Raw genomic sequence first — 16,724 nt, 5'->3', positions numbered from 1 at the left:
CTTTTCAAAGCACAAACTCATAACTTCTCGATCAACCCATGTATTTATCTGTGAAATATGGTTTTGTCTTCTAGTTAGATGAGGAGGTTGATGCCAGTCTTTTTACTGTGTCTTAAAGTCTCTCTTTGGTCATTGAGTAAACCTTTAAAAACGCATCTCCGTGAATTTTGATTTAATTTGAATATTTAGATTTTTGTTGAATGAAAAGAATCATTTTCTGACTGAAAATGTCTTAGATGTAACCCTACAGTGCAGAGCTATGAAAATCTCCACCTCTTTCTCCATTCACCACCACTCCAGTTTATCTAAAACTGTGCTCAAACACTATAAAACTGTTCAAGTTATAATACTGGGATAATTCAGCCCTCCGTGTTCGGACCATATACAGATTCTGAAGAAGAATAATGATACAGAAAATCAAACAATGCTGGCTGACAGTATTGAAGTTTTGTTTCTGAAACTGTGCATCATACACTGTGGTTTTAAGGTGGAACTGCTCAACCCTCGCATTACCTGCTTAATTCGCCCATATTCTATCTTCTAACTATAAAAAAAACACAATGTATGCCTTATAAAAAAAATAAAAAAATCATCATAGGGGTCTTTAAATATGAAGCCACAGATAGCAGTCAGTTATTGTAGCATAGCATTAACACTCAAAATAGGGGAAAACAGTAAAAGTAGCTCTTTTTGAGGGTCATTTTTGCACAGTTTATATGGATTTAAAGAAAAAACATTGTATAACATCTCATTTGTTTAATCTGTGCAAATAAAATGAACCTTTTCCCCTCTTTTCCCTGTTCTCAGTCTTTATGCTAAACAAAGCTAACCTGCTGCCAGCTGTAGCATTATATTAACCATAAAGGATATGAGAGCGGCTGATCCTCTTATTAAACTCTCAGCAAGGAGGCAAATAAGCCTCGTGATGGGAAACTATTCTTTAAAAGAAAAGGCATCTTTTTAGGGTATCGCTGCTTACATTCTGTGCCACGTTTATGTGCACCTATTGCTCCCCGGCACAATGAGGATGTTAATTACACCGCTCTGGTAGCATCATAAAAGTGCTTTGCGAGTCAAATATTTAGAACTCTTCAGCGGGTGTAACCAATAACAAAGGCGGTCTCACGGTGCAGAGCCTGAGAAACAATTAATCTAGCACAGGAAGACAAATCTGGAAGCCTCCGCACCATCTGGCCCCCGCCAGTTACATCCAACTTGATAGAGGTGCCGACGCCTTCCAAGAACCGCTGCATCGCCACTGAAGCTTAATTCATAATACTGAACTCTTGATGATTTCACAGGGTGTAAATTGCCATGAAAGGGGCAGGTGTTGGATGCAGGACGAGCATGTATCACAGATGAAAATGTCCTGTGCTCTGGGAATAATAAACCCTCAGTGAGCGCAGGTTTTCATAGAGATAATGTCATGGTTTGGTTGGAGCTGGGCATGAAATGAGCCAGAGGTAACACAGCTTAAAACAGGGCTATGACTGCGCTAACTGCTTGACTGTGACCGCTGCCAGAACAGGTGTTTGATCCCAGTGTGAGCTCAGTCGCCCTCTTTTAGTGCCTCCTAGTGGGCGAAATGAGACTACACCGAGTGTTCAAGGAGATAAAACGGAAGGAGGGCACAATCACTGCATGGAAGCATTGTTGTGGAAGAAGAAAAAAATGCAATGCAAATGAATTTAAGGGATAGATGTGGTCTTGTTTTATGCAAGCTGCTGCATAGTCTGTGTCTACCATGGTAATTTCCTTATACTCGCTTCCTTTTTTTCTTTTTTTTCCTTCCTCACACCCACACTGTGGCAAATGGTTCCCCATAAATCTCACACACAAATCTCATCTCAGGGAAATGCAAGACTTCTATTAAAAACAGGGAACGAATGTCAGATGAATGTGAGATGAATTTGCCCTATGAATAAAATTCACAGGCCCTAGGTGATTATTACCTCAGGTTTATCAGGAAACGATCATATTACTGTATTTTATATCTTATAACAGCAAGTGAATATTTTACATTCTGATGCCGGAGGAATGCAGAGTCGAATGGAAATGTGATGCGGCGGCGGTGATGGCCTGGCTGGACAAACTTTGAGTGCAGTGGTCTGACTGTTCAAACAAGCCATCCAGTAGAAAGGGAATTAGACTGTCGAGTGAGACTGATAACTGCTGGAGGTGTCATAGTAACAGAAGGCAGCGTCGTGGACAGAATCCATCTGTGTTAATGTGCAATTTGTGCAGGTTTCTCTTGTTATGGCGCAGGGCAGGCGATCCACTCGATGCCTATCGATATGTTCCCGGCAGCGTTTCGATCGAGGACAAGGAAAACATTTGATTTCAGGGACGTTTACGTAGTAGCCTCTCGTCTCGAGGGCCAAGCCGGAGTGCTTTGATGTAGAAATGCGCTTGTTATGTGCACTCAAGTGAAGGTGCAAGCAGTCGCATCTGTTCAAGCTAAAGAAAACTGTATTCACAATACATATGGAGCTGCTCACCAGCTGGGAGTTGCGGGAGTGAAATGCAGCCGAACATATGGCCCAGGCTTGACATTTTCACTCTCTGTGCGAACTCTCGCTGACTGCCTTCAAAATGTCACCGCGCCGTGACCCTCGGAGAACATGCGAACGGGCAAGCTTGTAGGAAAATTGGCCTATTTTGCCTCTCCAAACTCTGTATCGAGATAGATGTGAATAATGCAGAATCTCAAGCGGCTGATTAATTGATGGGCGATTAGATGATTTTACGCTGAAGAAGACGAGGTGTTTCTGCATCACCAGCTAATGGAGTAAAGCCTTCTCGCTAATCCATCATCGTAAAGTGCCTCTGCTTTTTGCGTCACCTCGCCATCCTCGTTTCCAATACTTGTTCCTGCCCTCGCTGTTTGATGTTAAGTCTCGCGTGCTCGCCTCCCAATTGTAGCGCGCCAGCGAGCACAATAGCGCTCCTGATGAATATTCATATGTGAACTCCTAGGTTAGGCATGATCCACAGGTTAATAAGGGACAGGAAACTGCTCATTACATGCTGTGAAGTTGGATAACGCCTGAAGCAAGATGCTGAGATGAAAATACATGAACATGTATGCACGGGCCTCCAGACGCTAGGCCCCATTCCACATTAGGAGAGAGTTCAAAGCTATCTGGGGCGTTATGTCATTATCAACCCTTTCATACTGCATTTCATCAGAACATCAAAGCAAACACAGTTCACTATCTGCATTCTACAATATGATCAGAACTTAATGCTCAAGAGGGAACATTAGAACAGATTTAACCACGGAGGCGTCAGGCACTAACAACAAAATGTTACTGATTTGTTTTAGATGCCTGAATTGTTGCCAGTGCAATACATTGCACTGTGTAGATGATATCTGCTCATACAGTGAGAGCTACTGTATTACATGCCACTGTATTAGATTAGATGATTGCAGGCGATACGGCATTATGTTCCTCTCTGCTCTATATTAAGGGATCAAACGTTCAAATCCAATCTTAGATGGCCTTTTCTGGGAGTAAATAGGCAATAATCTTCTTTTGATACACTGTACTCTGCGGAGTTCACAGACTGCATTCCACCCTGTGCTATTTATAGTTTCAAATCTACTGAAGACTCGCTGTCTGGAGTGGAGAAGCAGCAGGATCAAATTTTTCCTCAAAAGCAAATTATAACATGGGCCATAAATGCTGACAATATTGACCAACGGATGGAGCCGGGTTTTTCGAAAACTACGAGAGCGGGCATTTTTATGACTTTGGCCTCATCCCTTTAACGGCACCGTACGTTAAATTTACTACGCGGCTACTCTCTATTTCCCAATCACATGAATTAATATCAGAGTCTGCCTGGCGCCTTGTTTTATTTGAGCGTGCAGACGCCATCTGACACAGTACTTTAAAGACAATATACGAGGCGTGCCAAATAAACCGTCGGGGGTTTACTGGTTGTGCTGCACACATGGATTTTCTTTGGTTAAAACACGCACTGGGGAAATCCTGAGCTTATGGAGAAATGAGTAAGCCAAATAGAGATATCAAACAAGCAGACAGTTGTTTATATTGTATCTGGATTTATGTGTGTGCACGTGAGTCTGTGCTTTGTGTTGTTTTCATGTTCCGCAGCAGCTTGTGTTCTGATAAACCCTTAATATTGGCGGTAACTATTAAGACATCTAGTTTACAGACAAGATCTAATTTGCAAAACTAGATTTATGGGGTTTTTGTTGTACCTTGTTGCCTCCATAAGGCCCTTGTGTTGCTTCCTGCCTTTGCGGGACCAGGGTAAAGGTGGAGCTGTTGTGATGGTGGTGGTAGTGGTGGTGGTGGTGGTAGGTGGATTTTGGCTGTCTGTCAAGGGGTCATCAATGCTCTCCATAGTGCAAGAGTGTCGAGGGGGACTCTTGTCGCGTCATAGAGCCTGAGGGAAGAGAGGAAGAGGGGGAAGGTGGTTTGGTTATCAAGCTCAAGGATGCAGATTTTCAATTTTCTTTTCTTTTTTCCTGATTCATACACAGTCACACCACCATCGTCGCCGCCACCACCACCGTCATCATTATCAAATTTGTCTTATTAATGTGCCTATTTGGATTTGTCTGAAGCCGGCAGAGCTATTTTGTGCTCGTGTGTGTCAGAAGGAATCTGTTCTATGTTGAATGTGTTCTAGTGTTAAATATAGGAGTGTGGGAGGAAAACAGGGTCTGTGTAGAAGAAGCCCACACAGAAGAAAATAGAAAGAGGCCTGATGTTCCTTCAGTGGCTTGTTAAGCAATAAAATGAAAAAAAAATGGCAATAAATAATTCAGAAATCATTTATTCATTCATAATTCATTATTTTGCGTGATTTAACATACTAAACAGTGAAAATACATCTCGTTAAATGCCATAGTCTATGAAGTTCTTCAGCCCTAAGGGGATGGTAATATCAGTCTGTCCACCATTTCTATCAAGATAAAAAATACCATAACAACTGTTGAATGGACTGAAGTGAAATTTGGCACAGACTTTCTGCAAAATTTAGTGAATCGCTGGCTTTTTTCTGCAGCACCAGCAACAGGTCAAAATTTGCATTTTTATGAACTCACATTGAAATTTTGTGAAGACATTCATGGTCGCCAGTGGACAGAGCCTGTGAACTTTAGTGAACTTTTTTTTTTCCTGGAGCACCAGCAGAGATTCAAAGTTGCATTTTTCATGAGATCTTAGTACAATTTGTAGAGACATTCATGGTCTCCAGACAATGACGCCAGCTGACTTTGGTGAACCACTGTCTTTCTCCCGTAGCACCAGCATCAGGTCAAAGTTTATATGTTTTTATGAGATCATACTGCAGTTTTGGAGAGACATTCATGGTCTCCAGAGGACAGAGCCTCTGGACTGTGCTTAACTACTGCCCTTTTCCTGGAGCATCACCAGCAGGTCAAAGTTTTCTTTTTTGTGAGACGATATTGCAGTTTTGTAGAGACATTTATGGTTCTCAGAGGATGGAGCCTGCTAGGTTTGGTGATATACTGCCTTTGTCCTTCAGCCCCAGCAGCAGGTCAAATTTTCACCTTATCTGAAACTATATCCCAATTTTGTAGACACTTTTATGGTCTTTAGAGGATGGAGCTGCAGACTTTGGTAAACCATTGCTTTTCCATGCATCACCAGCTCAGGTCTAAGTTTTCAGTTTTCCTGAGCTTATGTCAGAATTTGTAGCCACATTCATGGTCCATAGAGGATAGAGCCTGTGTATTTTGCTGAACTTCTGCCCTTTTCCTGGCGCACTATCAACAGATCAAAGTTTTATTTTTGAGACTGTATTGCAATTTTGGCAAGACAATCATGATCTCTTGAGGATGAAGCCTGCAAACATTAGTGAACATGGATGGAGCCTGTGGACTTTGCTGTTACTTTAGCACTGTCATCATTTTAACATTAATAGCATCACTGTACAGTAAGAACCACGTATTTCCAAACCTGGGTATTTTTACATTTTGCAGATCTGATGAATTACTGTACGAAAATTCCCTTTTACTCTTCTACTCCTTGAGCTAAATCAACTATTAAAAACCCTCTGGATTATTTGGCAAACACACCAAAAAGAGATCTTTTTTTAATTTCAATGTCCTGGAAAGTAGATGTTTTGGACACACTTATTTTTCTGAAAACTGAACTTAGCCTTGGGTGCAGATGTTTTGTCCTTACATGTGTGCTTTTATTGTTGCCTGCCTGTCAGAATACACCTGCTTCTCATGGCGCTAACACAAGCTAGCAATCAGTTCCTCCTTTATAAAGTCAATTACCTTTTCTTCTGCCGAATCGAAATGCCTGTAGCTCTGGAACTGAGCATTGTTGACACTCAGGCTGAAACACGACAGGAACTCTTTCACTGGCTAGCGGAGGCTTTGAGTTTAAGCAACACTGCTCACTTAGCAGATCAGTCCGGCAAGCTCCTAGGCTTGTTGATAAGAACTTAGAAAGACAGGCTTTCTCGTTCTTCATGTCAGTTCCTCTCGCCTCTCTCTCTGCTAACAGTCACAACATCTCTCCAAGCTTCCCAAAATGGAGGACTTGGTGCTGTCCAAGCCAAGGCAATGTGCTGACTTGGCTCCCTCTAGAAAGAAGCTGGCAGACAGACCTAATGGTTAGCAGCAACAGGGTTTCTTTCTCTTTCTCCCTTTTTTCTCGGCCTGTCTGGGGTGGCCAAGCAGCTGTCTTCTTAGTGGTGATTCTGTTCAACCCACTGTTGGATGGGCCTGGAGGGCCCAGAGGGATCAATTACCAAGGCCGGTACCGACCCGCAACCATAGGGGGGGAAAGGGATGGTGATAGCTGGGCTGATCCCATCAGACCCAGGATGAGCCGGATCCACAGAGAGATGGAGAAGAAGAAGCAATGGAAGGGGGGGATGGAGGAACTGTGGGGGAGGCCCTCAGCACTTACTTACAAACCCCAATCGAAGGAGCTTTTTCATACTCGGTCGAATACACGCTGTCACTGGCAGAAGAAGAAATGCGTAAATACTCTGGAAGCTTACAGAGGCACAGACTGGCCTGGGGATTGTCTGCTGCAAACTGAGCCCTTTGTAGAAAGAGATGTTTATGTTGGGGTCAAAACAGCCTTCATCTGCAGGCATACATATGAAGCTACAGTGTAGAATAAGCATATGCATGAGCTCATATCAAATATTATAATCTCCTTGCCTCACTTGTGGAGGCTGCAGTATGGACTCTCTCCTCCTCTTTCTCTGTTTTCTGCTCTCAGTGAAAAAGTCTTGATTACAGTAATCATGGTCTTTCTCTCAGTTGGTGCCACTTCTGCTCGTAGCACTTTGTTCACAGCCTAAATACCCCAATCAGGGTCGCCCTAATGGAACATATGATTAAGACCTCGTTAGACAGCTCAGGATTTTGTAACCATTTCACTTGTTTTGGAACTGTCTTACACATTTTGAGTCACTGTGTCCTGCAATGTCAGAAGACACTTCATGACAGAAAAATGCTCTCTTTAGCAACTTGCTCTGTAAGAATCCCTTGAAAATACTGGCCATACTCTATTCGGTACTATGTAAACAGCAGGAAAAAAAAATCTCCTGACAGCTTTTTCTTGCCATTTCGTTTTAAGCTTTTATAAATTGGTGAAAGAAAATCTACTTTCCAAAGTAATGTCCTTTTCTATTAGCTCGACGGGCACTGAAGGACTTAGCAAGAGGCGCTGTTTGATGTGAACCAGCTGAAAATGACTTAACGTTTTCTGCTGCTTTACTTCTGACTGGCTCAATTCTCTTTCTCTGTCTTTCAGTCACACTGCTCTTTTCTTCCCTTTGCGCTGCTCCTCTGCCTCCTTTTTGAATCCTGCTTCTTTCTCGCCGAGCTCCCTGCGCCGGCACATGCAGAGAGAGATAGCTCCTTGCGCTGTTTCATCTGCCAGTCTAAAATGGTGGAGGGCACAACGCAGAGCATCCTCCTCTCTGGAGAGAGACAGCAGTAAGCCTTTCACAGAGAGGTGGAGGTATAGGAGATGACTGCTGAGACTACATATCGCTTTGCTGAAAGAGAGCGCCTTACAAAGGCAGCAAATGCAGCATTTGACTGTACTAACTCTGTGATAAAATGTATATTCAAGTCATTTAACATCATGGGGTCCGGACAAATTAACCCCTAGATGCTGCATTTTCAGATCATCTTGCCTGTCACCAGGACAAAATGCTGTCAGCATGCTGTGATCTGTTTAGAAGTGTTTCGAACAACAATTTAATTAAATTCAGAGGGTCAGAATCAGCTGACTACCTGTCAAAGTTTCCATTCCAGCACAACACACACACTCCGCAGTGGTTGACTTGGGGGGGGGGTCCTTGGTGTAAACTCACGCTAAAACACCACATTAAATTATTCAAAATGTGTCCTCTTCAACAGACATTTCAACATATCCAGCTAAAACAAGAACCTTGTAAAGGCTTGTTAAATATTAATGCATTGGCTACATCCATGATATCATGTGAAAACACTGAGACTAAAGTTGCATGTCGAAGGCTAAAAGCCTTCACTAGCTGGTAATCCATGTAGAAGACATGAAGATAAAAGAGCAGCATTGTTCTTTTATTGTGTACAGACGGCTACCAATAGTTGTAGTATTGCATGATGAAAAATAATTTAATAAAATGTCATTATTTCCAACTAAATGTGGATGGTTTAGTTCATGATAGAATAAGATATTTCGACAGCAGCCTAATGGTTGGATTTACACTTAAGTAGGTTTTGATATTCACTCTAATTTTAAATTGAGAACTTGAGGATGGGAATTAATTTCCAATATGGTTGCATCTCAGCTCCAGCATTCCGAATGCTTCAGACCTGAATGGGTATTTTCCTAAAGTCACCTGAATAATGCAGTTAGTTAATGACATGCCATTTACCTCTGGAAAGAAACATGAGGCTACAACTGCTGCCGGTTGTCTAGATAAAGAAACTAATATAAAAAACAACCCACCCTCCAATCACTTGAGGCTGCAGCCACACTAATATATACACACGTGGACAAAATTGTTGGTACCCCTCAGTTAAAGAAGGAAAAACCCACAATTCTCACTGAAATCACTTGAAACTCACAAAAGTAACAATAAATAAAAATTTATTGAAAATTAAATAATCAAAAACAGCCATTACTTTTGAATTGTTGATTAACATAATTATTTAAAAAAACAAACTAATGAAAGAGGCCTGGACAAAAATGATGGTACCTCTATAAAAGATTGAAAACTATTTGACCAGAGTGACATGATTAACTCAGGTGTGTCATTTAATTGACATCACAGGTGTTTCCAAACTCATAATCAGTCAGTCTGCCTATTTAAAGGGAGACAAGTAGTCACCCTGCTGTTTGGTGAAAAGGTGTGTACCACACTGAACATGGACAACAGAAAGTGAAGGAGAGAATTGTCCCAGGACATCCGAAAAAAAATGATAGACAAACATCTTAAAGGTAAAGGCTATAAGACCATCTCTAAACAGCTTGAAGTTCCTGTGACAACAGTGGCTCATATTATTCAGAAGTTCAAGACCCACGGGACAGTAGCCAACCTCCCTGGACGTGGCCGCAAGAGGAAAATTGATGACAAATTGAAGAGACGGATCGTTGGAATTGTATCCAAAGAGCCCAGAGCAACCTCCAAAGAAATTAAAGGTGAACTCCAAGGCCAAGGTACATCAGTGTCAGATCGCACCATTCGTCGTTGTTTGAGCCAAAGTGGACTTCATGGGAGACGACCAAGGAGGACACCACTGCTGAAAAAAACTCATAAAAAAGCCAGACTGGAATTTGCAAAAATGCATGTTGACAAGCCACAAAGCTTCTGGGAGAATGTCCTTTGGACAGATGAGACCAAACTGGAGCTTTTTGGTAAGGCACATCAACTCTATGTTCATAGACTCAAAAACCAAGCATACGAAGAAAAGAACACTGTCCCTACGGTGAAACATGGAGGAGGCTCAGTAATGTTTTGGGGCTGCTTTGCTGCATCTGGCACAGGGTGTCTTGAAAGTGTGCAAGGTACGATGAAATCTGAAGACTATCAAGGCATTCTGGAGAGAAATGTGCTGCCTAGTGTCAGAAAGCTTGGTCTCAGTCGCAGGTCATGGGTCTTCCAACAGGACAACGATCCAAAACACACAGCCAAAAACACCCAAGAATGGCTGAGAGAAAAGCGTTGGACTATTCTAAAGTGGCCTTCTATGAGCCCAGATCTGAATCCCATTGAACATATGTGGAAGGAGCTGAAACATGCCATTTGGAGAAGACATCCATCAAACCTGAGACAACTGGAGCTGTTTGCTCATGAGGAGTGGGCCAAAATACCTGTTGACAGCTGCAGAACGCTCATTGACAAATACAGAAATCGTTTAATTGCAGTGATTGCCTCAAAAGGTTGTGCAACAAAATATTAAGTTATGGGTACCATCATTTTTGTCCAGCCCTATTTCATTAGTTTGTTTTTTTAAATAATTATGTTAATCAACAATTCAAAAGTGATGGCTGATTTTGATTATTTAATTTTCAATAAATTTTTATTTATTGTTACTTTTGTGAGTTTCAAGTGATTTCAGTGAGAATTGTGGGTTTTTCCTTCTTTAACTGAGGGGTACCAACAATTTTGTCCACGTGTGTATGTATTTTTATTATGTTTACTATGTTTATAACTGGTGCCTATAAAAAATTCTGATGTTTTATCATCCCTTAAGAGAAAATTTTTGTAAACACTCAGTTCTTCTTGTCACATTTTCTTCCCTAATGTGTGACAATATTCCCCATTCTATGTTTTTCGCTGCTGTTACCACTTTACAGTCATGAAATACTTTTAGTTTCCACCTTGTCATCAGTCCGAGCAAAGAAATCTCTGATCTAACACTTCATCTTTACTCTGCTTCCTCTTCGTATTTTCTACAACTAAGCAACCAACCTGCTACTTTGTTAATTCTGGCACTTGCATGCTCAGTGCACATGAATCTATTTCAGAAAAGATGCAAAATCACTGGACTCGATATATAAGATGGATGTAGGCACCAAGATGTCACTTGTTAGTTTGTGGACTTTTGAAGCCTTTGGCATTTGGTCATCTTTGTCTTTTGAAACCAGGCGCAGTGAGTAAGGGATGAGTCTGACTTTGAACTTGAGGACATTAAGCACAGTGAAAGGAATAGTAGAATCACCATTTTTCTCTAAACAGAACCACAATTTATGATATAACACTATTCTGTATTCAAAAAATCTTAAAACTAGCTATTGAGACTATGAATTCATCAGAAAAATGCTTAATGAGGTAGCAAATCCAGGGAGAAGTGGAGTCAGTTTCTCATAGACTTCTATACAATCTGACTTGAGGAGTCCCCCCCTGCTGGCTGTTAGAAAGAGTGCAGGTTCATGGCAGTTTACCATTGTCTTCAAATGTCAGACCCGGAGGCTTACATTCTTCGGGATGGAGATTATTTTCATTTAAAAAAAAGCCTGAGATAGCGAGTATCTCTCTAATTATAGCTGCATAAACACCACTTCAACATGTGGACAGATTCAGAGCTTGACAAGCAAGAATTGGACGCTTGCTGTCCAGGAGCATGACCCGGTGAATCATTTGCAAGAATGTTGTGACTGAAAGTAATGTTATGACAGATCTTTCTCACCAGTGTTCCTGTAGGTGATTATGACATCGATAAGAGTAAGTCCTGTGTTTTGTTGCATCTCCTGTGCATTCTGTAGTCTCATTAATGCAGTCACGTGAACCCCTGTGGTGCTCATTTACAGCTTGATATGTTCATGTGAGGAATTTCATCTTGTGTTAGGTCAGTCCTTCAGAGGAGAGACTTGTCACTGTATCAGCCTGATACTGAAATAAATGACTCGCTCCAGCTTCACGTGTCTACCTCGACTTGATGTGTGTCCTTCTCAGCCGCTGTGCGCCGCTACTAAAAGTAACCTCAGTCAAAATGTCACTGTCAACAATAAGCAATGTACATATCAATCTTCATATGTATCATCTGTGGCCGGCCTTGGAGAAATCCATATTGTGTTTTTTTGTTTTTTTTTTATTGACAGGAACAACTGTGTACTCCTCACAGCAGGGTCAGACTAAGATAAATGCATGGGGAGATGGAAGGAGAAGATGTGAAAAAAAATGCAAGATGGAAAGTGAAAAAGCGTCTGAGGAGGAGTCAAGAAGACAGAAAAGTATGCGAAGAGGTTATTTTTATCCGTCAAATGGTGGCCACTGATATAAGTGACATTCTGTAGGTGGAGGGAGGACGAGTGGGGTACATCTAATCCGTCTCACAACTCACACTGAGCTGCGTTGCCAAATAAAGGTAGGGAAGGGGTCAGCGGTGTGAGGAGAGGTCAGTGTTGTCATCCCGAACAACAATCTCCCTCTGTTTGACAGAGAAAACAACGAACTCACAAACATTTGACCAACACACACAAACTGCTTCCTGACATTTGTCCAAAATAGCCCTTTATGGGGCTATGGGGCTGAGTCAGATTGACTTGGCTTAGTCAAATGCCCCGAGGGATATGTCTGTTTGTCTGCATTGATGTTTTCGCACAAACACCTGACAGACAGGTCGGACATGCTCACTGGACTGTGCACAGCCAGCAGTCATCCTCAGGCAATATCGGGGTGGCTGCAGTTTGGGTTTAACCTTGTAAAGCCTTAGGGAAGGGGCCCTTTTGTTCAATGTTAACCAGAGGGAGATTGAGCAGTAAATAGTTTGCTTTGTTTGTGTGGCTTATTCTCCCTTGGGTCTGCAGATAACAAGAGGTTTAGGTAATATTCGCTCGGGGAGAAGTGGCCTCTAAACTTCAGTGCATTCGGGCAATTTTAGGCGGTGACACAACGTCCTAAATCTTCCTCAACTTGCACGAGATTGAAGGCAAGGCAGCGGTCACACTAGGGCAGTCCATCCATCAAATAAATTAATATTTTAAGAAGAATTTTAAACAATGACCTGAGTCTGCTTGTTGCCAGTTATTAGAGTCCTTGACAGAGAAAGCTGCTTAACCAGACACACACATACACACACATGGACTGGCACAGATGAGTGCGCATAGCTGTCCAGCCATTTGACTAGCTGTCACCAAGTTTAAAGGAGCCAATGAAGCAAGCAAGAAATACCTGTCACATCCTGCATATTGTCAGCATAAGCCGATGAGAGCTACATTGACTGACATCCTAAGCAGGATGTGAAATGTACATGTAGGCCAGAGCGTACTGGGCCAACCTTGGCAGTGAAAGTGGGGAAACATATTCACTACTCTGGACATGAAAACACTAGAAAACGTAGACAGACACTCATCTGTAAGAGTATGTAAAAATGCATATGCAGTGGATCTGTTGGGCCACCATACAGTGCCTATAAAAAATATTTTCCTCATTTATTGTTTTTCAACATATGATATGGTCAGTATAATTTGGATGTTTTTTTAAGCAGGAATTTACAAAAAAAGACTCTTTCATGTCAAAGTGAAGACACATTTTTAACAAAATAATGTCAATCAATCAATCAAAAAAATAGAATATAATTAAAATAAGTGATTGCATAATCATTCAGTCAGTATTACCAGATAAACATCTGGCAAAAATTACATTTATCCTGTGTGAATGGGTCTCAATACCCCTGCATATCTGGGCACTGAACTGTGCTTATCAATTCCAGCCACATATTTTCAACTAGATTGAAGTCTGGGCTCTGACTTAGCCACTCAAGAACATTCACCTTGTTGGCTTTTAACCACTTCTGTGTAGCTTTGACTTTAAATTTTCTTGCAGATTGCATCAGATTGTCCTCCAGATACACATTCATTTTAAATGGTAAATGGTTGTAAAAGCGCTTTACATGATACGCCAAATTCACCCATTCACACACACCGATGGCGGGAGCTACCATGCAAGGCGCTAACCACGACCCACCAGGAGCAATTAGGAGTCTTGCTCAGGGACACCTCGACAGGCCGGGGGATCGAACCGCAACCCTCCGGTTGCGAGACGGCCACTCTACCCACTGAGCGACATAGATTACCTCTACCTTAATAAGCCTTCGAGGTCCTGTTGCCGAGAAGCATTCCAGTATCTGCTGCCACCATCATGCTTCACATCATGATGCTGCCACCACCATGCTTCACATCATGATGCTGCCACCATCATGCTTCACATCATGATGCTACCACCACAATGCTTCACATCATGATGCCACCATCATGCTTCACATCATGATGCTGCCACCACCATGCTTCACATCATGATGCTACCACCATGCTTCACATCATGATGCTACCACCACAATGCTTCACATCATGATGCCACCATCATGCTTCACATCATGATGCCACCATCATGCTTCACATCATGATGCTGCCACCACCATGCTTCACATCATGATGCTACCACCATGCTTCACATCATGATGCTACCACCATGCTTCACATCATGATGCTACCACCATGCTTCACATCATGATGCTACCACCACAATGCTTCACATCATGATGCCACCATCATGCTTCACATCATGATGCCACCACCATGTTTCACATCATGATGCCACCACCATGCTTCACATCATGATGCTACCACCACAATGCTTCACATCATGATGCTACCACCATGCTTCACATCATGATGCTACCACCATGCTTCACATCATGATGCTACCACCACAATGCTTCACATCATGATGCCACCACCATGTTTCACATCATGATGCCACCACCATGCTTCACATCATGATGCCACCACCACAATGCTTCACATCATGATGCCGCCACCATGCTTCACACCATGATGCCGCCACCACCGTGCTTCCCATCATGACGCTGCCACCGCCATGCTTCACATGATGCTTCATGGTTCGGATGGTGTATTTGTGATGACATGAAATGTTTGCTTTCCATATACATAGTGTCATAGTCTGATTGTCAAAAAGCTCAGTTTTGGTGTCACAATATTTTATGCTACTATCAGTTGAGACACACTGACTGTAGTCAGATGATCTCCATTCCACTAATTGTATGACTTCTTGTACCAGTTGGCTGCACATGTGTTGATCTGAGTGTAAGGAAAGTGAATAATTATGCAATCTCTTATTTTACATCTTATTTTACATGTCAGATTTTTTACTTAATTACCATCACTTTGTTGAAATATGTTTTCACAATGTTTTATGTTTTTGTGAAGTTGTCTCAAAAAAGCCGCACTAAACTGACCATGATTCAGTATGCAAAAAGTAATGAAAGGGGAAACTTCCAAGGGGGTGAGTACTTCTTATAGGCACTGTATTTGCATACTTAACACATACTACATCTGTCAAAGTTAATAAGTGGATCCAGCTACAGTATGTTTCCGATGAGCGTGTGTGTGTGTGGTCTATATCTGCATGCCCAGATAACAAATTACATTGTCGGTGGAACATGTTACGGCTGTCACCACGACCAGGTTCATGCTCAGGTTTGTGTCACAGCACCGAGAGACACGCATGACTCACAACACAGTAAGAGCCAGCAGCCAGCTGATAGCAAAGCTTATTCACCTAAGTTCAGCATTCAGCGTGCCTTTCCGCAGTGTGTTTAAGTGTGTTTGTTTTTCAGCAGCGAAGGCACAAACAAGTTAGTCAGATGATGACTAAATCATGACAGATGCATTAATGATGCCCCACCGGTCCTCAGTGTTCACCCATTGACATTCACAGATAGGGCAGCTGTGTTGTGTGTGTGCGTTGCGTAACGTGTTTCTCAACCGAGGCCACTTTAATTGCTACAGTATAGGCAAACAGGAGAGCAACAGGGCTTGCATCACTTGTAAAGTGGGCGTGGGGGTGAATGCAGTGGGAAGATGGCGTGTGTTTGTGTGTTGGGCAAGGAGGAGAGGGGTGGAGTAGCAGGTGAAGTGGAGGAGGAGGCTGGGAGAGCTCGATATAGGGTGTGGAGAACAGGCGGGTGGATGAATGGGCGGCATGCTAGCCAATACAAGCGATGGCTCCCCATCTGCTGCCATCATTAACATTAAGAGCGTCGCTAATTCAAGCTAATTGCTGGCAATGAGGATGTAAACAAAGCGCGTGGAGATGAGCTGGAGACGAGGAGGGCGGGAAACATTTGTAGGAGATTGTGAAGTGAATGCTAACTGGGTTTTCTGCTGTGATTAGTGGCTGACAGTGTGCAAACTGGCACAAAGTACAGCATAGCAACAGTTGGTGGTGCTGCTCAAAGGTGCACTGAAGAGCTTGATTCTTCCTGTAAGGCGGGACAACATCGTTTTAGCTAAACACTGACCACAGGATGGCAAATTACATTACAGTAGGTTGTTTAAAGCTGCACTTACCTGTATTTTTATTTTACAAATAGTCAAAGTTGGCCAAGATAGTTGAGCTTTTGTTCACTTTAGTTCAGTGGGGCATTTTATAGCTTTCAGCTAATTTGATTTAGGTTTTACAGGCCTTGGCACGCAGCTGTTTTCAATTTATGTAAACTAGCTGCTCAGCCTCGAACAGCAGACAAACAACATTAGCATTTAACTGCTGAACAGGATGTAATGGAAGAGCTAAACCCTGCATTTTCCTCTTGAATGTGGTGGAGACCAAAACTGAGCTAAAAGAAGACATAATATTGAACTTAGATTTGGCATGTTTTCAGAAAAACAAATCCAAATGAATGCTGTTGTTACTATGTGTCTGCTCTACGTGCATATACATTACTTATATACACAACT

At 42.2% G+C, this 16,724-nt stretch overlaps 1 protein-coding gene across 3 annotated transcripts in view; it reads right to left on the bottom strand.

The window, feature by feature from the left end:
• The window catches only part of tafa5a (TAFA chemokine like family member 5a), a 209,994-nt gene that overhangs the window by 2,077 nt on the left and 191,193 nt on the right, over positions 1-16,724 (bottom strand). For 2 of the 3 annotated variants that reach the window (XM_022194113.2, XM_022194116.2), the window contains exon 4: positions 4,229-4,416. The exons of the other annotated variant lie outside the window; for it this stretch is intronic. In XM_022194113.2, the coding sequence (XP_022049805.1) occupies positions 4,408-4,416 (9 nt within the window). In that variant the 3' untranslated portion in view covers positions 4,229-4,407. The remainder of the gene's footprint in view (positions 1-4,228; positions 4,417-16,724) is intronic. 3 annotated transcript variants of the gene reach the window in all.

This window comes from Acanthochromis polyacanthus, chromosome 1, assembly GCF_021347895.1.
Source record: "Acanthochromis polyacanthus isolate Apoly-LR-REF ecotype Palm Island chromosome 1, KAUST_Apoly_ChrSc, whole genome shotgun sequence".
NCBI classification, from domain to species: domain Eukaryota; kingdom Metazoa; phylum Chordata; class Actinopteri; family Pomacentridae; genus Acanthochromis; species Acanthochromis polyacanthus.
Note: the sequence above shows the minus strand (reverse complement) of the source record. Positions and strands in the feature narration are given on the sequence as shown.